This window comes from Xiphophorus hellerii, chromosome 16, assembly GCF_003331165.1.
Source record: "Xiphophorus hellerii strain 12219 chromosome 16, Xiphophorus_hellerii-4.1, whole genome shotgun sequence".
In the NCBI taxonomy this organism is placed as follows: domain Eukaryota; kingdom Metazoa; phylum Chordata; class Actinopteri; order Cyprinodontiformes; family Poeciliidae; genus Xiphophorus; species Xiphophorus hellerii.
In genome coordinates, this window is record NC_045687.1 from 7,717,695 (window position 1) to 7,742,103 (window position 24,409).

A 24,409-nucleotide genomic window follows, 5' to 3' on the forward strand; every position below is an offset into this window, starting at 1 on the left:
TGGACTCAAAGTTTTATTTGTTGAAACAGTTATGTTTTTAAAAATACAAGAGTCACAACTTTTGTTTTTTGACAGATAACTTGTCTGGGATCCCAGCCATCCTCAGAGGGAGCATTTTAAGAACCAACCTTGATAAAACACATATCCATGTTGTAACTAACTTGTAATTCAACTGCTTTACCAACAGCAGTGTCAACCTTTTCAGAATGTTAATAGGTTAATCTACAGCATTTTTATTTACAAAATTACAGAAAAAAGCCAAACAAAGCTCTTCTTCTGAAGAGCATTTGGAAAATAATTTAAAAATAAAAATACAATTATTGCAGTATACTACAATCTTATTGTTACATGATGCCCAAGCACCACCCCAATGTACAGATTTCAGTGCAATTCATTCACACGTACCCTCCAATGGGAAAACAGGAGTTTTGCCTCAGAGTATTAGAGATGTTTAAACCTCTGCCACATTTCTGCAAATTTAGAGGACTTCTTTTGTGACAGCGTCATACCAGTTTAGACACCATAGCTATTTCATAGTCAATAGCTGGCTTCTTCACATTACACACTGATATATGTACAAACTACAGCAATACAAATTATTTTGAGACCAAGAATTCAATAAAGAGCAGGTAGTTATATGGGGAAAAGTGTCACATCATTGAGTCCATCACAAAAACAGAGGTGAAGTTGTTAGTTTCTGTAACAAAATCTATGTCCTGTCTCATCATGATCCTCTATATAATCTCAACCATTATGGATCTCCTTGGATGCCAAACTTAGCAAAGATTATGACCGCATAAATGAGAAAAACAAAAAAACAAAAAAAAAACTCCAGTGGTTAGTGAGGTTGAGAATGCAGACCCAATTGGTTTATAAGACAATCTCAACAGAATGTCTCATTACAACTATGAACCTGCCTTTAAAACAGGAAACATGAGTGAAAAAGAAAAAAATTAAAAATCCAAACAAACCAATATTAAAATGCTAGTGTCACCTTTTTTAACCAACACAGGCTGCAACACGTAATGACCACTTTAGTCTGATTGTAAAACTGTGATTTTACAACGTGTCTGACTTCCTATACACTGATGCAAAGACTTCATCCCCATCCCTAAATCAAGATCGTCGCAGACCTCTGTCAGTGTTCTAAGTGTTTACATCCTGTTTTGTATCCATCGTCACTCAAGAGCCGTGGTTAGGCGGGTGTTGGAGGTCCTGTCCTGAGAATATTGGGTGCAGAAGTGGGTGTAGCTGGAGAGCCGCTGCTGCAGCAGCCTGGGACGGCCGAGGTGCGAATAGTGTTGGGTAGAGGGCTGTGTGCGGGACATGGTGGAGAGCCAAGGGTGTGTGATGAAGTGCAGAAGCAGGGATAATATGAATAGGCTGACCAGACAGGAAGGCTGTTGGGTGGGCAGGAATAAGCCCCGCATGTCCCAGAGAGTGTCCCAAAGAATGACCAAGAGAGGGGCCTAACGGGGACAGGGAGATGGGAGTAAGGTGGTGCTGGGGAATGTGATGCACCTGCGCTAGCTGAGCATGTGCAGGGTGAGGATGGTGGGCATGTGCGGGGTGGATGCCCATTGCAGCAGCGGTGGCTGCGTGGTGCTGCAGGATGGCGTGTTGGACAGTGGTGATGGATGTGCCGGAGGCGACAGAGACGGTTGGCTGCTGAATGTGGATCTGCTGCAGGGCTGGTGGAGGGGGCGCCGGGGCTAAGTTAGCAGCTGCTGCAGCAGCAGCGGCGGCGGCGGCAGCAGCAGCCGAGGGGAAAGCCTTGACCTGCTTGGCCAGAAGCTGCTGCTGAATGTGTTGCTGCGCCGCCTGTTGCAGCTTGCTGTACTTCTCCATCTCCTCTGGCGTGAACGTGATTGGCTGACTCTCCAATGGCGCCAGGCCATCCTCCTCCGCTTCGATGCCATCTTCCTCCAGGCTGGAGGGGTGGTAAACGGGGTAACCATGCACCGGCTGCTGTTGCTGCATTTCAGGCATGATGGACTCCATCATGGGGTTCTGGGAGGGGTCTTGACCTGGATCTGCTTGATACTGGGGCATAATCATGGAAGGATCTTGTTCAAAGAGTGGCTGTGGTTCTTGGTGTACTTGCTCTTCTGTAGCTGACTGCTGCTGTGTCTCTTCCTGTGTCGCTGTGTTCTGCTGCACCTCCTCGACCTTCTGCACTGGTGGCGCTGGAGGTGGTGGAGGAGGGGGGAACTCCCTTATAGGTTCTACTAGGATAACCTCTCCATCCGCTTCAGAACCCTTCCCCGTTCCTGATTTCTCTCCCTCATCGGGTCTCGTTAGGGGAATCAACGGTTTCTTCCCTGCTTGCAGCTTACCAAAGAGGGGCAACATAGCTTTGCTTCCCAGGGCTGGTGGTAATTTAGGACCAAAGTAACCCTGTGGTGGATCCTTAATCTTAATTCCAGATTTCGTTCCGGAGGCAGAATCCTCTGAACTTTTCTTGGACTGTACCCTCTCGAGCAGCTGCCGCGCTGTGAGCATGTTCTTGTGTTCCCCTGCATCACGAGACCCGACTGGCCTCAAAGTCTGGGAAGTGGATGTGTGGCTCCGGTTGAGGCTTCGCGATGACGTGCGGGGAGACTGCGAGCGATAAATCCGAGAGCGGTTGAAGTCTCTGCGATTTGTGTCGCTGTCTGCCCGACCCCTGGTGCTCCGTCGGTGAGGCGAGCCTTTGTTGGAACTGGAGGAGCGACTCGCTGAGCTTCGGCTCCGGCTATAGCTTCGCCTCCAGGATCTTGTGCTGGTGCTGCGACTCCAGCTGCTGGAGCTTCTCGAGCTGCTGTGGTGGTGCCGCCGGTGCCGCTTCCTCCTGCTGTAGCTGCGAGAACGAGAGCGGGAATCATCTGAGGATGAAGAGGAGTATTGATGTCTTCTGGATCGCCTGCGACCTCGACTGCCCCGCCGCTCATACTCTGAGTCGGATGAACGTTTAGAGCGCCTCCGTCGGCGGCCTTCCGTGCTGTAGTCACTGTAGCTGTCGGAGTAACTGCGGCTGCGGTGACTGTAGGCGCTACTTCTTGCTGAGGAGCGCCCAGAACTGCTGGAGTAGGAGCGACTGCGGGAGGTTTGGCCACGATGCCGCCGCCGGCTGCTGCCGCGTCGTTCTCCCCGCCTTGATGAGCGGCTGTGGGACCGTCTGGACTCTTCGCTGTGGTGGCGCCGCTGCTCCCGTGGGCTGGACCTGTGATGACGTGAATGCTGGGTGTTGGAGCCACCTTCCTCCTCGCTCTCGCTGCTGGGTGGTCTACCGTGACCTGGACTTTTCTGAGCAGAGGTAGAACATGATGCGTTTTGTGATCCGCTCGAGTCCGTTTTTTGTCTTTTAGAGCTACCGTGATCTTCTGAGGAGTTGCTCTTGTCGTTATTTTTTCCACTTCCTCCTTGTTCTGCTCCAGATTTAGAAGGCACTTCTTTTGCAGCGCGTTTCCTTTTACCTGGCTCTGCTCCTGTTGTTCTTCCAGCTGTGGACTGAACAGAGGAACCAGCAGCTTTATCTTCAGACTTTGGCTTAACTTTTTCTTTGTCATCACCTGCCACCTCTTCTTGATCTTGAGCTTTGTTTTTGCTCTTTTTCCGTTTGTGTTTCTTCTTCTTTTTAGGCTTTTCTTGCGTTGCCTCCATATTCTCTTCTGCATCACCAGCTGCATCTTTTTCTTTTTCTTTTCCTTTGCGTTTTGAATGCTTTCCCGATTTCTTATGCTTCTTTTTCTTCTTTTTCTTTTTCGTGCTACTACTGGCAGTCGTGGGTTTTTGCTCATCGGGTTCTGGCTGGCTGGGATTTTCCTTCATCTCAGGTGTCTCTTTATCAGTGCATGCTTCAGGTTCAGTGGCTTCAGCTGTTGAAGTAGCTACAACTTGTCCTTTGTCATCAGCCTCTTCTCCAGGCTTGAGGGACTTTGCTGATTTCCCACCACGCAGTCCTTTATTTCTTGAAAGCTTAAAGTCAAAGTAGAGAGGATTACAGCTGTAAGATAGTGAAGGCTGAGCTTTTGTAAATTCAAGAAGCTCCGTAGGCCACTGCAAAGTGGTACTTTCATCTTTACTCAGGACGGGGAAGAAGGGACCCATTGGGACTTTTGGACCAGTGTTTGTATCGAGTGTGCTCTGTGTGTTCTCTGCTTTCTGAGTAGGAGAAGTGGGAGCAGTTGAAACCGTCTCTTGCTCACAAGAAGAGATCTTGTCCTCCGTCTTCACCTTAGGCGACAAAGGAGATGGTTCTGGTTCAGTTGCTGACACATCCTCACCTTGTTCTTGTTCAGTTTTACACTCAGTTTCTTTGGACTCTGTTGGATCAGAGCTTTCTTCAGATTTCTGAACTTCCTCTACTTCATCTTCATCGTCATCATCTTTGCTCTGGCACTGCTCAGAAGCCTTCATGAACAACAAAAACTGGAAGTTGGGCTTTACACGGCAATGAGCTGGTGGGACGTAATGGTAGTACTGTGGTTCTTGTCCACAAAATCCTTCATCCTTTTTCATCATCATCTTAAGTTTGTTCAAAGTCGAGGCCAAGGAGCCTCCATCATCAGGCTGCTGGATATCTTCTGCCCCAGCTGCACCACCTTTCTCCCCTCCTTCATCTCCTTCAGGTACTCTTCTGGGACTCTCTGTGCTGCAGCCAGATGTCTCCTCTTGTCCTCCAGCCTTTTCCCCTTCCTGATTCTCCTCTTCCTCCACAGCCTCCTCGCCAGGATCAGCAAACACAGCAGCTGCAGTCTCCAACTTTACTGGGGCTTTCTTTGCAAAAGAGAATGATACACTGACTTTTGATGCGCCAGTAGGGGTTGGAGATGAAGATGAGGATGTGGATGTGTTCTTCCCCAGAGAAAAATTTATAGTTGGGCTGGGCTTTGGGGAAGATTGGCCAGTTTTCTCTGACGGTGAACCTTCAATAATGGAATCTGTAAAAATGGGGTTCTCAAGTGGCACGCCATCCCCATCTCCTTCTTTCTCACCGTCAACAGCAACTGTGGTTGTTTTGAACATGGGGCCACTTCCAGGAGTACTAAAAAGCAAGATAAAAATAATCTTAAACACGGATTCAATGACTCAAGGCCAGCAGAGGGCACTGCGGTGATATGATCATACCGGTTCTGTTTGTCCTGTTTCCTCTGCTCAGCCAACTCATGCAGTCGACGCAGCATCTTCTCTTGCTTCTTTCCATCTTTCCGAGAGCGGGAGGACACATTGCGAGCGAACTCTCTCTGCTTCAGCTCTTTTAACCTCTGCATCATATATAAAAAAAATAAAAAAAACATGTATTTGGTGTTTGAGTCATTCCATTTTACATGTGTGGCAACTGAATGTGATCAGATTTTTTATTTCTTCACGTCGTCTTTTCATGTTTGTGTCATGATCAGATGGTAATCAAAGTTCAGCAAACTGTTACGTATACCCATTTCCATCCCATTTAAAGAGATGTCTTGAAAACTGCTACTTTATCTTACTGATGAAGCGTTCTGTTTCAGAGACTAAAAAAAAATTACCTGTTTGTGGGCATGGTCGTACGAGTTAATGTGGTTGTCAAATTCCTGGTGTTTAGTGTACTGCTTGTCACAAAGCTCGCAGTAGAAATTCGCCCTCAGGTCTTCCAAAGCTTTTGCGATAGCTTTCTCTTTTTCCACCTGGTCCTGAATTTGGTAAGAAACATGTCACTTTCAAGAAGATCATAAAACACACAAGCGATCATCTTGTTTGATGAATGTTAAATAATTATTAAAAAAAAAAAAGGACTTTACCTTGTATTTTTGCCGCAGCTCTTCTGTATCCTCTTTTTCCACTTCAAGCACTCTCCGCTTCTCTGTGGCATCCTCTGCATAGTCCAGCTAAAAGGACAAACACAGAAATTCCAGCACCTCCAGAAAACAGTCTGAGAGTCAACAATAGCAGTCTGCCATTTTATAAGTTTGACAAAAATGGCAAGTGACTAATGGTATGGAGCTAATTTTTGTTGCTGTGTAGTATCCAAAACATGCTGACTTTTCTACATTTCTAACGTAGAGAAGACATAATAAATTTTAAGCCTGTCTTTAATTGTGTAAATGCAGATGAAGTAAAGGCCAAACATAACCCAGGGTTGGAAGTGACATTTAAAAAATGCCAGTGATGCAGACAGAAGGATGTAACCGTCTACATATTTACTGAAGGGCTAAAATCACCATCAGTAGGTCAAAACTGAGCAAAACTAAAGATTGGAAATAGGTCACTAAAACGTGATAAGTTTTTTTGCATAACCATGGTGTTTAAAGATAAATTTGATGACTTGTTTTTTTTGGCCCCCCAACAGAATCTTTGAGGACAAATAACACGAGGCATGCAATACAGTAAGTAATTAGCACTGACAAATCTGGAATAATAATTTACAAAGTGCTCCTTTTGCATCTGCTGGACTCTGTAAGACAATGCTGAGCTTTAGTCAAATTTAGCTTATCTGTGCATGGTGCTCCTTGGGATTTATAGTTTTTTTTGTCATATAAAAAGGATTTGATGCTTTAGATTTAGGTGTCAGAATGACATTTGCAACTGAGGACATAACAAAATAACAAGCAACCTAGTTTATTCAGATGACTCACAGCAAAGCAGCTCATGTTGTTTCTCAGTTTTTTCAACACAGATTGGAATGAGAATCAACACCAGCATGTTGGTTTGGGATCAGCTACAGCAGGACATGAGATTCTAATCAATCTTACACAAATAACCACTGATGTCATAGTTATTATCAATAGCTTTCTCACAGCTATTATCCAAGTAAATTTGTCTGATTTTTCCTCAACAACTTATAAATATAAACATGAGCATTAAATGGGGTCAAATGGATAACTTCAGCATCTTACCTCCATCTCCATTCGGCCCATCCCCATGACATCATATTTAAGAACAATGGGCACAGGGTCGGTGCGTCCTGAGGCAAAAGAGACAGAGAAGACTATTTGAGTTTTTGAGATGGAGACCAAACACTAACTCGAAGACAGCCTGCTTTTAGAGCACAGGGTGCTGGGGTTAGAGAATTTTTGCCTTGAAAGTGCAAAGAGACCAGAAAGCTACAGTGAACCAAACACCAGCCATTCTCACAGCTTACTACAGCCAACTCCTGAACAAACGTGACTTATAAAGTTGCAATGTGGCTGTTGGTTTGTACAGTAGGCACTGTAGGTGGATTAGAGTCTTTGTAGCTTTGATAAATTTCTGGTGGATTAAATAAAGACAAGGCCTTTTTCTACACTGAAATGGCACCTCCCCCCCTTCCCTGTGTTAAAGTCCTGTTAAACCAGAAAGCCAAGTTTATAAGGAAGTGATGTACCCAAATATGGTATTGGGCAAGATTGCAACAGATGCCTTCATCACTAAATCCTTCATGGGAGAGGAACTCCTAACAAGTATATTAAGCCAATTGCTTCATCTATAACAGGACTGTCTGTAACAAACACTTTTTACTGTCATGAGGTACAAAGCAGTTTGATTTTTCCAGGCCCCCTTTTTGTTCTCCATCGTCAAAATATTAATTTCCTATCTACTTAAGTTATACTACGTAAGCTGTGAAAAGAGCTAGAACAGAAAGAAATTAACTTTAGAAAAATAAAACCAAAAGACAACCAAAACAGAATGAAACATTATAGATATGAAATATTTAAAAATCAAAACTACTTTAGAGATTGACACAAATTGCTTAATCCACTTATAATCAGCCAAACAAAGCAGAGAGAATGTAAAAAAATAAATAAATAAAGACACAAGCACTGAACTACAGCAGAGTGACGTCACAGGCCAGGTGTCGCCATGTTGACAGTGCAAGGGAAGGGGATACTTACCTGGTAAAACATGAGGGGATGAGTATAGGAGGAGGAAAGGGGAGGACAGACAGATAGATGGGTAGAAAGATAGAAAGAAAGAAAGACAGGGGAATCTCAAAAGAAAAAGCAGAAAAAGAATTTGGACTAGTCTGCTGCTCCTGATGCCAGCCAGATACAAAAACCAATCTTACTGATGGCGACTTCAATTCAGTTTGGTTTCAGTTTTTTTTTTCCCTCCAATATAGTCACAATTGTTTCTTTCCCCTCCAGATGTCTAGGCATGCCATTGGGATTATTAAAAATATGACCCTGGACGGGTTTGTTCCAAATTGAAATGCATGCCTCTAAAATGAAAGGGAAGTAGATTCCTTCTTAAACTGAGGAAGGTAAGACAGACGTTTGATGTAATTATGCATCATTCCTGTGCTCACCTTAGGCAATTAAGTCAGAACAGCCCAATGACTTATTCGTTCGAAATCGCTGATGCATGGACATTGTAACATGTCTCTGCCTGCCTGGACTTTCAGTCCCACTGCAGTGTCTCTTAGTTGGACAGTTTTATACCAGTATCTTCCTCTTACCTCATGGTTCTCAGTGCCTTATTTAAATGGAGGAATTAAGAGGGAACGGCTGTTTGTGTGACATTGAGAACACAAGTCTATCGAAAGATGTGTGGTTTCACAGTCTTTCACAAACAGCATCAGAGCAGTGAAGAAAAAAAAGTCTGGTGTTAGCCAGCCACTGCAGTGGTCTGTCCAAACTGAGTCACAAGCAAGGCCCAGAACTGAAGATTCATAACCGATTACAATCATCCCAAACTATCACCAGTCCTTCTACACAGTGACAATACCTCCAGCATTACCCCATTCCAGTGTAAAACAAAAAGGACCAGACAAAAAACAATGTGCAGCTAAAATCACAAGGTGTGAATCACAAGGTTAAAAAAAAACTGAAAACAAAATGACAATGTTCTAAGAGTAATACAGATGCATGGTAATATACAAGCAGCAGAATGAGGACTAGGACAGAGAGAATTGAAAGCCTATGTAGCATTTGTGCTCTGATGAGAGGAAAATGAAAATAATGGGAGGAATTAAAACAAAAAAACAAAACAATTCAATTGGGGGATAAAATAACATTTACCACTAAGTTTACCATCAGCACAACATGGGCAGGATCAAATCGCTGTAAAAAAGAAACACCAATTGGTTAAGCAGGAAGATTGAGGCACACAGAGAAGGGCAGATGGGGTTGGGTGTGTGGTAATGGGGCTTCAGGGCATTTATTACCAGAGGGCCTTCCGTGAGTCACCGCCCACCCCCACCCACCTTGTCCTTTTACTCAGGGCTAGGTGCTTACAGGAATCTCCTCTCACCACTCATTCAAACCGCTTGTCCAAGTCCCCAGGCCCCTAAAGTGATGTTGTTGTGCATTTTGACTGAAAATGTAACCCAAGAAGCCAGACTACCATCCCCTAAACCTAAGCTTTTCCACTACTGAATGTTGTGACCAGTAACTTTCATTTATTCGTTTTACAGATCAACAAGTTACCTTTAAAATAAAATGGTACCAAGACATTTTGAATTAAATTTTTCCCTACATAGAGAGGTGTATTGCATATCAAAAACCAGGCAGCATAAAACACAGAAAAACACTAAAATGGCAAACAAGAATCGATGATAAATGATTCAGGTTATAGGAAGTTCTATATTACTGATCATCAACAACCTGTAGGGAAAAAGCAGCGACAGTACGTCAAACAACGTATCCTATGTATGCCTATTAAGACATATTTACCCTTTTATAAAGAGATTACTGGATGACTCTCCCCCAACTTAAAATAGTATCGAATACATTTAGGCACGGGCCAGCAGGACATCCTTACAAGATGAGAAGCTTGGGAAAAAATACAATTGTTCCATTGCAAAACTGTATTGACTTAAATATATAAAACAAATATGACCCGTTTAAAAAAAAAATCAGAAAAAAAAAATAATAATAATAAATTGGCAATGTGGTATTTGTTTGCTCATATGACAGTGACAGCGATGCAGGGCAAGACTGCGGGGTGTTTTACTGAAGCAGAGAAGCAATGTCAGAGTGACAACACCAGGTGCCATAACAGCAATATTCATATTAGATACTGACTCAAATTTTTATATTGCCGCATCCCTAAGTGAAATAGATTACAACAAGCATGTACTACATAATAAATTGGGCTACCAGCTCAGGTAGCCAGTCTGCAGACATCTCAGCAGAGATGCTGCTTCTAACTTGCTGTTGTAGAAAAAAAAAGTGTATTTCCAAGCACTATCAGGTGAAATCACTCAGTCAGGTTTATTTTTATTAGAATTAGTATTTAACATAAGCAGGACAGTTTCACATCATAACTGACTTTAGTCAATTAAAAATATGTTCATACATCTTAATTTTTCTTTCTTGTAAGCAAGGGGGAAAAGTGCAAACGCCAGCTGCTCAGCAGTGTGCAGCAGAATGTGGGAGATGGAAGACAGCACTGGTTAGTCTCAATCAAGCATGTGCCAGTTCTGACAACATGAACAATGTTTTCTATAACAGGTCTCCTTTTGAACAATAAGTGTCTCTGAAGGAAACATCTGCCTGTTGTGAGCCAACTCTTGCAGATGTAGTAGGTTTACTATACACAACTACAGAGTTAATATAAAAGTGTTACAGAAGTATTAGTAAAGAATAAATACTGTTTATATTAATTATGCAGGTGCTTAATCTTAAAGCTCTAAGGGTTGAAGTTGCTCCTCTCTGTTATGACCCTGACTCGCCATGTGAGGTAGCCACAGCCCCGCTGGCTATTTTAGCTTGACGAAATGATTCAGTGATAAAACATAGTTTGTGTGACAAGCTGGTAGTTTAATTTAAAAGCTTAAATTCCAAGCATCTCCTCGGGTCAGATTTATAAACCCTGTTCCTCTACCATCATTGTTATAAAAAGTACTGTATGGAGAGATTTTCAACAGATTTTATGGGCAGGTGCTGTTGTCAATGTCTCAGCACACCTGTCGTGTTGCACTGGCTTCATTCCTGAAAGCTCAGCGATGCAGGACATTGCTGTCTCCACTTGTAATTTATAAATGACCAGATGCAGCTCGTCTTTGTGATATTTTGGCCATGTAGATCAGTTTTTCAGAGGCGTTCTCTGGTATACCACAATAAGGACCTTAAACAACAAAAACTCTATAAAGGAAAAGTAATTATAACTTGCTTTTAAGAACATTGACCTTAATAACAACAACTGACCCGTGCCTAAATCAACTAAGCTGTCTTTTAAAATATGACAAATGCTTCTAGGGAAGAGCACAATTTTCCCCCTCTAAGCTTTTTGCCTTGCCTATGCTTGTCAGCCCAGAAAGGACCTCTCCTCAAGATCCTTCGTCCTGGCTAGTCTAGAGCCAGCAAGCTCAGTCTGGGATGTGTTTAACCCCACAACAAATAAAAACATGAAACATAGGAACGTACCTGAAAGAATAGCCAGCAAGGCTTTGAGCAGTGTTTAGAGTCATTTCTGCAATGCCATAGGTGTAATGGAGGATTTAAACAACAACTATGGATCAGTTTTTTTTTAGTTTTACATTGTTTTTATTTATTGAACATTGTGATTCTGCATCCTACCTCCAACACTGCTTAAAGCCTCTGGTAAGTAAGAGATTGAGGCAAGCAGGAGCGCACCTCTGGACAAACATGCTGTGCAGGAGGGGCAAAGAAACGGGGGGAGGATGGAAGTCTGTACCATGGGGACAGAGACACTCGGAGTGTAAAAAGGTGGAGAGGTTTTCCCTGTAAGTCGACTCTATTGCCCGGTAAGTAGCAGACACACACACATCTCAGTCCCACATAATGACCACGCACATACAAACACGACTTTCACTGTTTTAGAGGTAGAAACAGGTAAACAAGCAGAGGGGGGAAACTTTTCTACACTGCAAGCCATTCAGAGTCTGAGCCGTGGTTACAGCCAATCAGATTACTTCAACAGCAGCCACGGAAACTCAAAGAGGGAGGGAAAAAAAATCTAAAATATGTGGAGATGATGATTCTAGGGGATGTGAATCATGAATCATGGGTTCCTAAATCTACCTTGATTTCACATGGATCTTGATTGTTGGAACAAATCGAAGCATTTTCTCTTAAGCAGATTGAAATAAAGGTTTAGTGATTATGAAGCAAAGAGGAAGAAGCTGACCGAGGCCATTAGCCTATGATACACTGTAAAAGGAGTGTTACACTTAGGTCAACTGCAGAGTGGGAGAAAGAAAACACACCCACACATGCATACTGACATAGAGAAGGGATCCAACAAACCTTACCTAAAAGGGGCAAAAAAGGGACAAAAGAAGAACAAGAACAAAGTCAATACAGTGAAAAAACGTAAAGAGGGGACAATGCTTTAACTTCAAATGTCAACAACTGTCTCTTCTGGCAAGGAGGACAGGAAAGAGGAGGAAGATTACCATGATTATCCAGCATACTTCAATGAGATGTGATGCTGTGATTAGTATGGGAGCTTACTCACAAGTTGGAGAGGATAGCGGTCTCTAAGCAGGGCCACTAATTCCTACACAACAACTGGACACAATTTGCTGCAGTCTCATCTGCCCACAATGTAGGATGCTTACATAACCACGTGAGTTCTGCCAGAGGCACAAACAAGAGCACAGTCATCCCCTGCGATGTGTTCTCTCCTCCAAACAAAGCTCATCTTATCACTTCAAATATATTGCTACTCGGCTCTTCAAGGCCGGATGGAAATAACCATGGATGGAATTTTTTTTTTCTCTCTGCTGTGCTGTTGGCCTCAATGCACTTGTCAGCTTGCCCAGAATGAAACAGCTTCCAGGTCTAATCCGTTCACTTGCCCCAGTCATGCTGAAAATACCTTTGAGACGACACAAGAAACTAAGGCTATATATGTACATCAACAAAACGTAGTTGGGCAGCAACAAGACAACAACCCCACTCAACCAGACAATAGGCTTCCCTGTATTGTCTCAAGAAGATCTCAGTTACGATGTCAGTCTTCATTCAATTTAAACACACTCCTGCTTGTAAAAAATTCACTTTTATGGACCAATACCAACTTTTTCTGAGCAAACCTTAAGCAGTTTTATCTATCTGACAACAGAATGTAGACAATAACAAACAATTAGTTCATTTCAGCAGTAAGCTTCTCTGTGGAGGATATTCATCTGAACTGTTTTAATGTGGTAATATTTTGAGCTCATGTGGGATTTCTTTCTGACAGTGTGAGTTGTGTTTGTAATTGAAATGTTAGCATTTAGAACAGATGTTGCTGGTGGACATTTTAGGGAGAATAAAAGTTGAAATTTTGCAACAAATTATGATGGATGGCTGAGAAAAGACTAAAATGATTTGGAATAAAACCAGATGTAGTGGAGAAAGTGGATAAGATAAAAAAATAAATAGAGGCCCAATTAGGCATTAAGACGGAAGATTGGCATTTGGATACGATGCCAAGCTGCATCCTTTTGAGGTAAATTTCTAAGATCAGTGATTATTTCTAAAAAAAAAAAAAAAGGAAGATACTGAGAAATGGGAAGTTAAACAACAAAACAAGGAAGGGCTTTGTGAAACATGCCAGGGTTTTGGATCACTGCTACTTATCCTTTAAAAACAGCAGGTTTGAGCTAATAATGTAGTAACAAATAGCCAAAACCCACCCACTCACTCAAACATCCTAATCTTCAGGCCTTACTCTCAGAATGAGCATCAACTGGCTGCTCAGAATTACCCGGGAAAGTTATCTTTTTTCTGAACAATTTTATGAAAACTTTGAATTTCAGAATTTACTTGGCATTCAAATCTCAAAATTTATCCTGTGTCAAAAGCACTGCCAATGCAATATGTTGGTTTAATATATACAACTGAAATGCTGTTTCCATCTTTCATCAGTGTATGATTGTCTTGTGCAGTGTCTCACAAAAACAACATTAGACAGCATAACAGAGAATAAACGTGACAAACTGCTTTGCATGTTGAGTTAAAATGGTTAACTGCATGCATATAATTAAGCAAGAATAGTTTTACTTAGATTAAAACCACCACCAATGGTACAAAAACAGGCTATGAGAAACCTACAAAATGTCCAATACTACAGAGATATAGGTTCTGAATATGTTCTAGAAACAAGGAAGTTCTTACTTTTTTGGAATAAAGGGATGCTGATGGTTTTTCCTGCATGCAGGAGATTTACTTTTGATTGTATCAAAATATAAGGTATTACAGAAGTTGAAGTTGTTTGATAGTGAAGGTGGACGTGCGGCTCAGTGCAGATGAAACAACTAAAAAAGGTCCTAATGTGCCGTGTCATATTAATACTAGCAACATAAATTATTATTGGTTTTAGTTTTGTGCATGTGAGCAAAAAGTTACCACTACAACCAGCTGGATTGCACACATTTGAGTGTCAGCGTGACACAGCCTTACTTTTGAGCATTTTAAATCTAATCTTCACTTAAATCGCATTTATGGTTTATGTTGGACAAAGTAACTTTATTCTTCAAATACATTTGTATGTGATCTATATTATGCAATCCAGAATTACACTAAAGCTAAAGTTTACATGGCAACAACATTAAATGTCTGTTAAAAATACCAACTCTAACATCTAAGATGATGTCTTATTTGCAGTTTCAGCAAAATATGTGAAAAAGATTTTTTTTTTTTTTAAAAGAAGAATATCAGAAAATATGAGAGAACTCTGAACTTTTATTCTTGTTAAACTAGATGTCAACGTACAAGTTTACAATAAAATAAAAAAATCAACAAGGATTACCCTCTAACACTTAATCCACTACAAGAATTAATGAATCTTTTCTTCCATCTCCAAGTTTAAGGGAATGGCAACTTGACAGTGACAAAAACAACTGGAATCATGTTTGCTTTAGTCACAATTTTTCCAATCCGGAATCGGGCAAAAGGAAGAGGTCAAAGAAAGGATGTGAAGAGAAAAATAAATCAAGGAGGGTGTCGTTTAAAACAAAAAAATGAAAATATGAGTAGAAAGAAAACAAAAGTAGATAGTGGCTCAGTGGCACCAGCAAACTGAGAACATGAGTGTGCTTCAGAGTAAATCCTTACCCTGCATGGCCTTGCCAAGTCCTTGCCCCAACTTCCATCCATGTTTCTGAAGCAGCCGGTGCCCGATGTTATCCTGGCAGAGAGAAGAGAGGAGAAAAAAACCAAAAATATTCCAATAATAAGAGGAGCTATACCCTGTGGGCATGGATGAAAACATCAAGACAAACAAAACACTCAAATCACACTATCATCATAAGCACAACCACCACCACCATCACCATTATCATTATTGTCATCACCTACAGCGTGTAACAATCAGTGTCCTCCAGCATAAGGAGTGTTAGGGCAGTTGGGGAGAGGGATAAAAAGGCTGGGAGACTTGAGTTGAAGGGTAAGATTGCCTCTATGTTAAGTAAATGCATGAGTCTCTGTGTGGTCTGCAACCTACAGGGTTTACTCCTACATCATGAGTGTATTTTGAAAAAACAAAAAGACGTTTTTCAGGCAAAAAGAAAAACAACTATCATTTATTATCAAGATAAACACATCAAATAACATCCACTATGTAAGAAGTTAGAAGGAGGAGGAGGAAGGAGAGGGCAATATATGTATCGCACGCATACATATATGACACACTACAGCGCAGGATCTTCGTACACAAAGAAAAGCGACACGGAACAGGTATGGAAATCTAGCAATAACAAAATGAAGACCAGAAACTCCAAGCTTGCTGTGATTCCGTAACCATGACAAGGGGAGCACCATGAGACATTCAGCTGTCACAAAAATAGAGCAAAAGAAACAGACAGAAGTGGAGCTTTTGGGCCTTGGATTACCATTACAAGGCCCAGAGTGGACTGATTATGCATGTGTGAAGGGCTCAGTGGGTGTGCAGATGAAAAGGACGACAGTGTACTTCGAAACCCATTAGATATACCAAAATGACTGTTGAGCACGTTTTTGGACGCTTCCTGCATTTACATCATGAATTGTCAGATTCCAACCATTTTCACACCAACAATGAGCAACAATTTGGAAATCTGCTGTAACCTATACACATTTTCACATTTCTGCTCAAGATTCCTATAATCAACAATCTTGGTTGGATCTGACAACTGATAATGAGCAAAAGGAGTTTGAGAGACATTCAAAAACATGCACAAGAGCATTTTTTAGTACACTGTGGGGCCATTGAGCAAGTCATGTTATTTCACTAGTATTGGTAAGCGAGGTAACAAAAACATTAAAGTGAAATGCAAGACCATCCCACCACTACACACTATAGTACATCCTCAAGCACATATAAACAAGAAACAGTGACATTTCTTTATAAGCAGTGTTTTCTGTTGTGATTATAACTATTCCAAGCTTGTCTAACATTCACCAGAGTGCTGCATTCTATCCAAAAAAAAACAAACAAAAAAAAAAACATACAAACCAAACAAAGGATATTTATAATCACAAAGAGACTGACGTCGACTTTCACAAACAGAAAGTGAGGGGAAGGAATAAAACTAAAACAAAAAAAAAGCATGCAGCTTTTTGTTAAATTGTTTTAACAAAAAGGGTCGTCGGTGTTAGTAAGCGCACTGTGAGTGGTACACATACAGTCGGGTGGTTGGGGAAGGGGAGTAAAGGACAGGTGAACAAAACTCCAGCTGAGTTAGTATCGGATGGATCAGGCACAGTGAGGGAGGATGGCTCAACAATGCTTGATTAGGTCTCTTTGACAAGAGGTCAGGAAAATTGGCAGAACAGTGCAGGCTGAGCCATGATGAAGGTGGGTTTTCGGGTGATGGAAGTGAGCTGGGTTTGTAAGAGGTTAGAGCATGTGAAGGGAGTGGTGGCCTCAAACACACGGCACACATCGCATCTCTGTCCACAATGGTGCAAGTGGAGGAAATTCAACTTAATCCTTTGTTTTAAATCACATATTGTCACCAGGTTTTGCTCTCCTTAATGTATTTCATGGAGAAAACTAAAGTTAGCTGTACTATTAGATTATAAAATGCCATATCATGACGACTAGAATAAACAAATCCATGTGACTGATTTGTGCCTCCTGCTATCTAAAGAAATGAGAGTCTCACTTCCTGTTGTCCTGTTATTTTGTCCTCCAATTCATGCTTTTCCAAACCCTGTGTACTTTGTTTGATTTAGATCTTTTCCTCCACAGGAAGCGATAAAAAAGTAATTAGTGCTGGACATCACATGGCAGAGAGGAAACAACACATCTAACTAGGCATGACTTGTTAAAGTTTAGCAGTTTTCTATTCTTTCCCGGTATTGAAAAGCTAAGTGAGGTTTCTGGGAAATATTATTCCCGTCATTCGCTCTGTCTCCTAATTATTTGCTACAGTGTCGAGGTGCAGAAACATTATGTATGCCAATATTTAATCATTTGCAGAGGTTCATATGCTGCTTGAAGGGAAAAAATAAATAAAATTCACTCAGAACTATGAACTGGGAAATACCAGACAAAAACAGTCCAGCTAAATAATCTGAAATATTAAATCTTAAGCAATATTTCAAATCATTTTTGGAGAATGTAGTAACAAACCAGGTAGAGCAGGCTGGAGGCAGCAACAGTGTGCATCTATTGACTGTAAACAGATTAGGTCAAAATGAACTCTATGGAGGTTGGTGGCCAGAGATGACGTGTACGCTGGGTGTTGGGACAGCAGATGAGTGCACCAAAAGAATAGACAGACGGATGAAAGCAACGACGGCGAGTCCAACAGCAGTGCAAGTGGAGTGAAGGCATTTCCATACGAACCTGGCTTTAAAATACTGGGCTGTCAAAAAAACAGTCACACGTGACACAACGTAAGAAACCGACCAAACGCTTTCAACTGCAATTCTGCTAGCTTCTCTAGGTCTTAAAAATACAAATCTCTCTCTGCCTTGAAACAAACATTATACTGTATACAAACAGAAAAGGCAGACATTTCAATAAATCCACCAACTGACTGTTAAAACAGGAGAAAAGGAAAAAATAAACAAAAGGTTAAAACAAAAAAAAAATCTACAAGGGTTTTTTTTTTTTTTTTTTAATAAAAGTGTGCAATGTGCTGTCATTGGCACAGTGCATGGCAAAAGATATGGATAAGGGAAGTGATATGCAGGGGACCCCACCTAGAGACCTCAGAGAATGTAGTTATTTAGTGGTTGCTGTCTTTTAATGGGAAAATATGTGCAATCATCCACCTTCAGGATCAAGAATCCTGGTTACATGTATTCATGCCTAAATATATATAAATGTTTTACTTTAGAAACAGATCACACATTTGTCATTTCCTAAAGGCCCAGAAAAAAGAGCAGGCTCTGCTCCTCTTAACTCCTTGCAGTCTCTTTAGTTCAGACATCTAAACATACTGGTCAGTGTCAGATGTGACAGGTGAGACAAAGCAAAAACAACTGCTTTGGAGTAATAAGCTAAGCGAGTGAAACAGAAGGCCTGGGTGCCTTCTATTTTACCAAGAAAAATAAAGTTTAAGATTCTACTATCAAATATGTTGAGAAAATTTTAAAAAAAAACCCAAAAAACAAAACAGAAATGTCTTATTAAAATAACTAATTTACATATAACAATTCAAAAACATACTTACCTTATAATTCTGAAGCCCCAATTTCAAAGATGGGACATACTTCAGACTATCGCAAATACTGTGATAGATCATCTGTTTTGTTCATTTCTTAATTTTCCCCTCACTTATTTTATTTAACATTTAAGCATTTGAGGTTAGAATTGGGTTTTTAGTCAACACCATTCAACAATCATAACTTCTGTTCTCATCATTAAAGCCTGCGCAAAAAGTGAATCAAGTAGTGCTAAAATTAATGACTGAATATTAAAATGATGCCTTTTCCTGTGTGTGGTTTTATATTTAAGAAGATAAGTCTTTTTAAAAAAGAGAAAGTATTTGGTTCAATACTTTCAACAATATTAAGCTCTACAAACTTAAAATGACTCATACAACTATGGTTTAAATAGCATATCGAGCCACAGTAACTACATTACGCATTTAAAACATGTACAGTAACTTCTTGACTTGAATTTAGTTTCTCTATGGGATTCACAGATGTTTCCTTCCTGTGAGTGTTCATGTTCTGTGGCTCTGAGGCTGCCCACTGCATATCGCTGTGGTACCGGGTCAAATAGGAGGGAGGAAGGTGGATGATAGATTTAAGGGACTGGGGGAGATAAGAGACAATAAGGAATGAGTCCGAGTTAAAAAAAAACAAAAAAACAACAACAACAACAACAACACAGAGTGTTGAGAGCACATAGTGCTTAATGCTACCAAGTTAACACATGCAATGCAAAACAGTGTTAGGAGAAAAATAGCAAAGACCAAAAGGGGTAAGACAAGAATTAAAAAAGATCCCAATAAAATACCACAGATCTCTAGCTGCCTATAATTCACACACAAATAATGGCAAAGGAGGGGTTCTGAAAAGCTGGGTTGAAGCACTTATGAACAGCTCTAAAGTTCTGCATTAGTGGGCTAAGAGCTTAAAAGTAAAAAGCTAAGCATTTCCATTGCTCTCTATTTTTTAAGCTAACTTAAAAAAAAAAAAGTTATATTTATCATTTACTATACCAATTAAAGCATCTCAGATTTTTTTAGAATCCATTTTACATCTGATACTAAAGAGTGTCTTGTTTTAGAGCACCAAAAAATTATAACAGGAAACCTGATAGTGGTGATAAGGTGACACTTCTCAGCTTCTGTTTTTTCCACAGATGTGTGAGGAGCTGTGTGGTGCTGCAGCATGCTCCTCAGCCCCCCTCCACAAATAATAGCGCAGGAGCAAAACAGCTAGGTAAAGCCAGGTGAGCAGGCCACCACTCTCTCTTACTTGTCCTCTTACTTCTCCACCACCCACATGGACAAAATACTGGTTTTGTTTGGTTGGGAGAGTGTTTCATTCTGACACTCAAAGTTATGACAAACGTGTTAAACTAAAAACAGATACAAGATAATGTGTAAATGAAATGGAAGTAGAGTTTCATATTTGTACTACAGTTCCTACTGATTATTAAATACAAATTCAAGATAAAAGTTTGCAGAAATACCTGCTCACCTTGGCTAGCTTTATTTAGCTATTCAAAGTTAACTTTTTAATTTGTCTTCAACAATAACAGTATTATCAGTATTATCAAAAAAATGTAAGCTTGAGATCCAGGATTGCTGACCCTATCTGACTGGTTCACAAAGTGCATTAATAATCTTGAGAAAAAGTTTCCTGGTACTTTTGAGGACTTCTGAGTTTGGCCTGCTCACCAAAATGCTTAAGACAGAAAGAAGGGTGGAGAAAGTGAGGAAGACAGAAAAAGAGAGCTGCCTGCGCTATTATCAATATGCCTCTTCAGCGTAAAATGCAGTCCGAGTTGCACAAGCACCATGCCAGCACAGAATGACAGAGGGTACTGTACACCGAATCACTGTGTAGAAGGGAGGGAGCAAGAAAGAGAGAGAGAGAGAGAGAGAGAGAGAGAGAGGGAGATGGAGAGAGAGAATAAGATGTCAGGTGCGACAGTCGTGAAACAGAAAGAGAAAAGTAGAGAAAGAAAGATAAAGAAGCGTTACAAAGGACCCTAAAGATAAGGAGTAAGGAAGCAGAGCGTGCAAATACAAACCGGGTCATTGCTGCTTAGCTAATAGGGGGCCAATTCGCTGCAGGAGAGAAATGTCGAACACCCCAAGTTGTGTACAATAAGATAACTGTCCTATAAATACAAATGCTATACACCAACACGTACATTCTAAAAACTACATAAACAAACACTCAGTCAAACACAAATGTACCCATTCACACCATCTAATGTGCACCCTCTATTAAAAAAAGAACATGGAATAAGCACTGCCTTGTTTTGCTAAATAATCATTTCTACTTAATGCAAAAAATATTAAATATACAACTTTTCTTAAACTGAAATCTAATGTGGCTTCATTTCTGATAGCAGAATTTCCAAATAAAAGCGCTGTGAAATATTCAAATATGTTTTCCCCCCCCCCAAATTACTTTGTTTTATATTGTTGAGCAGCTACAATGTTGAGATAACAGCCAATATGATAACAGTGCTTCATCCACTTCATGCTTATAGGTCCATCTCAAATTTATCTCTGCTAAGATGACTAACAATGACTAATGTGAGACTGTTACAAAGAAAAAAAACTAATGGTTATATGTGGGCTGCACATCTAACAGAAAGATCTAGAATATAAATCGTTTTTTTATATGTCACAGAAGAAATGAAGTAGGTCGGGGTCATGAGAAGTGGGAGTGAATTAAAGGGTATTAATGGACGAGTGATTCTACAGGTTAGGTGCCAAGTGTGTTCAAGAAAACACTAGATGCATCTACACAGCATGGAGTAAAGGTGTGGTTCTTATTCCTCCCTGGACCAATCATATCCACTCTCACAGCTGGTCCAGTGGTGAGGGACGATGGATGCAACCTTACCGATTCGATAGGCTTGTCCAGGGACGCCTGCTCCAGCTCCAACTGGCCTTCTTCATACTGGTCAAAGTGATTCCCACCCTGAGAAATTGAAACACACATTTAACCTTAATGAAAAATTAAAAAAAAAAAACACACAGTCATCAGGTTTTACTAAATTATAATTTGTTGTTTGATGTACAACAAACTCTATAGTATTTCATAAATATCTGTTTTGTTAGGCAATTTTGAGAAATAAAGTTAGTTACTAATTTCTGAGAACTGATCTGAGGTTTTGGTTCTTGGCTGCTTTGTGTACAATCATACTGTCAAATGTTTTCATGTAATGCGTTTGTGTCTGGGATGTGATTTTGGGGTCTCGTCACTCATTAGCATATATGTGGTCTGCTTAATAATCAGAGGGATGAAGGCAACTGCAGCTTTCTTTTGGAACTGAACTGGTTAAATGTCACGTCAATTGTTGGTTTATGGGAAAGAACAACTACAAAGTGTGTTTATACTGTTTTAAAATCCCCCAGGGATTGTAAATAGAAAGCTTCTGGAAAGCACATAATATATACAAATTATGTGAAATTCTGTTTTTATTTATTTATTTGCAATACCAGTACTGTACATTACCTTGCAGTTTCCTCACTGACAGCTTTTCGCAGAGAAATATGCTTGGTAGCATTTCAATTATTTAGTGAAATTATTCATTAAAGTTTTTCTGCAAGGAGAAGATTGTCAAGTGGTGGGACTACAGTGGCTATTTGCAAATACATTTTCCAGCGAATCTGCAGTATCAGAAATCTATATTGACATAATTTGTTGTCATTAATTCAGATGAAATCAAACACCACATGTACAGAAGTAAAAATTGGGATTATGAGAAGGTGAGATGCAGAGGAGAAGACATGAATTGATTCATGAACAAATCAATAACTTGCTTCCCTTCTCCCCCATATTTCCTTCTACATTTTACTTAGACCGCATGATGTGCTCTATGTAATGTCATATGCTCTCCACAAAAGCCTCATACTTGTTTCATAATCAATATGACTATGCACAACGTCTACTGCAATGTTATGAACAGTGTTCGCTTTCCTCTACTGATCAGTACAAGAATAAATAAACATTTCTTGGTAAACATATATTGCCTGCCGCCATGAGAAAAAAAAGTATCCTCTGACAATCAACATCTGCCAGAATTATACGTAGCTTAGCATTTTCTGCAGTACATGCTAAAACTGCAACACCCAATGAAAAAGCATAAAGTGCAAAAGCTCTTAGCTGGGCTGGGCTGTGCAGCAGAGATTAGCTAAACCATCTGTGGGTATTTTCCATATTGCGTTGCTTGGCACCAAGCATCAATTCATGAAGAAACTTTCTGAATGCTGAGCATATGAATGCATTCACTGCAGATCTCACACACAGAGCTTCTCTGTGCTGGGCCTGAGTGATCCTCAACAGAGTCATTCAGACCACACAGCAGTTAGGTTCTTACTGACAAAATAGCTGAAAACACAGTTCTACTGCAAATGCAGATAGGTGGAAAAACATCACCACAAAGTCATTTAAAAAACAGGGAAGTACGAATTATAAGACAAATACACATTTTATAACACAATTTTAATTACAAAAAATTATATCAATTAAGCAAGACCTGAATCTAGCAGCATAAAAAATAAATTAAATTATAAATGTTATTTTGTATGGCCTGACTTCATAGCCATAAAATAAATAAATAAAAACATGCAAGAAAGGACTTTATATTTTGCTTTGTGTATTGCAGACTGCCTGATAACAATTAAACAGGTAAGCAAATAATTCCTACTGACATAAGAATAATTAAAATCGTTGTGAACATTTGATTAGGTGGATATACATTGTAGTGCGATATAAGTGACTAAAAAAATGCTTAAAATGAATGCAAATGTTCGATGAGAAAGCACCAACTCACAAGAAACGCATGACAGTTTTACTGGCCAGAAATGTGTCTAGCTTTGGCTGGGTGTGGCCACAGATCTCAGATAAGACAGAAAAAGACAAACGGCTGAAACATAAGCCATGGCGAAATTAAGTTATTCAGCTGTTCTTGCATTTTTATTTATTTATTTGCAATGCAACAAGATGCCCAAGGAGTGTTACAAAAACTCGGTTATTGAGTTTTTGGAGATATTGGTATACATTAAAATAACATTTAAAAGAAAAAAAGAAGCACACCATATCTGGGTTAAACCTATTTTGTTTTCAGTAAAATGATCATTTCTGCATTAAAAAAGTGAAGCTGGTCGAATTTACGTTAATATTTAGGTAGTCTGCCGATTGGTTGCAGTTTCATTCATATAAGCAAGAACAGAAGACAATGCTTTAAATTCATTGTTATGCAGGTATAGAACTTGCTATTTAAAACCCTCAAAGTACAAACTTGTGGTAATTTAAAACAACTCTACCAAAAGATTATAAGCATGAGATTAATATAACTCTCTAAACATGCACTGTTTACTTTTTGCTTGTCAAAAGGGAACAGCAAGCTCAAGTATAGCTTTATGTTAGCAAAGCTTGCATCGTTAGCATTTTTCGATAAACAACCAGCATACCCAAGGTCACTAATGAGAAGGTACATATTCTATATTTATTTTTGCTGGCGAGTAGTTTAAATGGTTCAAATAATAGGAAAGTGTCGTGAATAAAACTGGACCTTGGTGACAGGAGTAAAGCTCGGAGACATTTGGACAACTGATGTCAAAAGAGCCGCAGTGAAGTAGCGTTAGCTAAACTAGCTTGCAGTGCTAGCAAGCACCGAATACGCCGAAATGCGCGCAGCTGGTTGTAAAATACTGGACGTTTTTATATCCTTTAAGACCTATCCTATGTTCTAAAATACTCCAAAGTGCAAAATTCGTTAAAAGTCTCTGGTCTTTTGATGTGCATTACCTGGAAATCACGATCTTCGTTGAACCTAGAAAATCTGTCGGCCATTTTCTGAACGCAGCTGCAGTTTCTCCTGGTGGTGAGCAAACGATTCACACTGCGGAGGATTTATGTCTCACTTCTGCCCACTACAACATTTCCCTGTC

The 24,409-nt window shown here is 40.2% G+C and overlaps 1 protein-coding gene across 11 annotated transcripts; it reads right to left on the reverse strand.

Annotated features, from left to right (window-relative positions):
• gpatch8 (G patch domain containing 8) lies at nt 1-24,393 on the reverse strand. 11 transcript variants are annotated; one of them, XM_032587265.1, is made up of 10 exons: nt 24,267-24,309; nt 20,527-21,431; nt 17,659-17,677; nt 14,943-15,015; nt 8,955-8,996; nt 6,855-6,922; nt 5,760-5,846; nt 5,508-5,651; nt 5,110-5,246; nt 1-5,026 (listed from the first exon to the last, which is right to left on the reverse strand). In XM_032587265.1, exons 6-10 carry the CDS (start codon nt 6,879-6,881, stop codon nt 1,183-1,185), a joined length of 4,239 nt encoding a protein of 1,412 aa, XP_032443156.1. In that variant the 5' UTR covers nt 6,882-6,922; nt 8,955-8,996; nt 14,943-15,015; nt 17,659-17,677; nt 20,527-21,431; nt 24,267-24,309; the 3' UTR covers nt 1-1,182. The 11 variants fall into 11 exon arrangements, with proteins under 11 accessions (XP_032443156.1, XP_032443150.1, XP_032443151.1 ...); XM_032587259.1 differs by lacking the exon at nt 8,955-8,996; XM_032587260.1 differs by lacking the exons at nt 8,955-8,996; nt 24,267-24,309 and having other exon boundaries at nt 20,527-20,563; nt 21,354-21,431.
• Nucleotides 24,394-24,409: the final 16 nt, after the last annotated feature.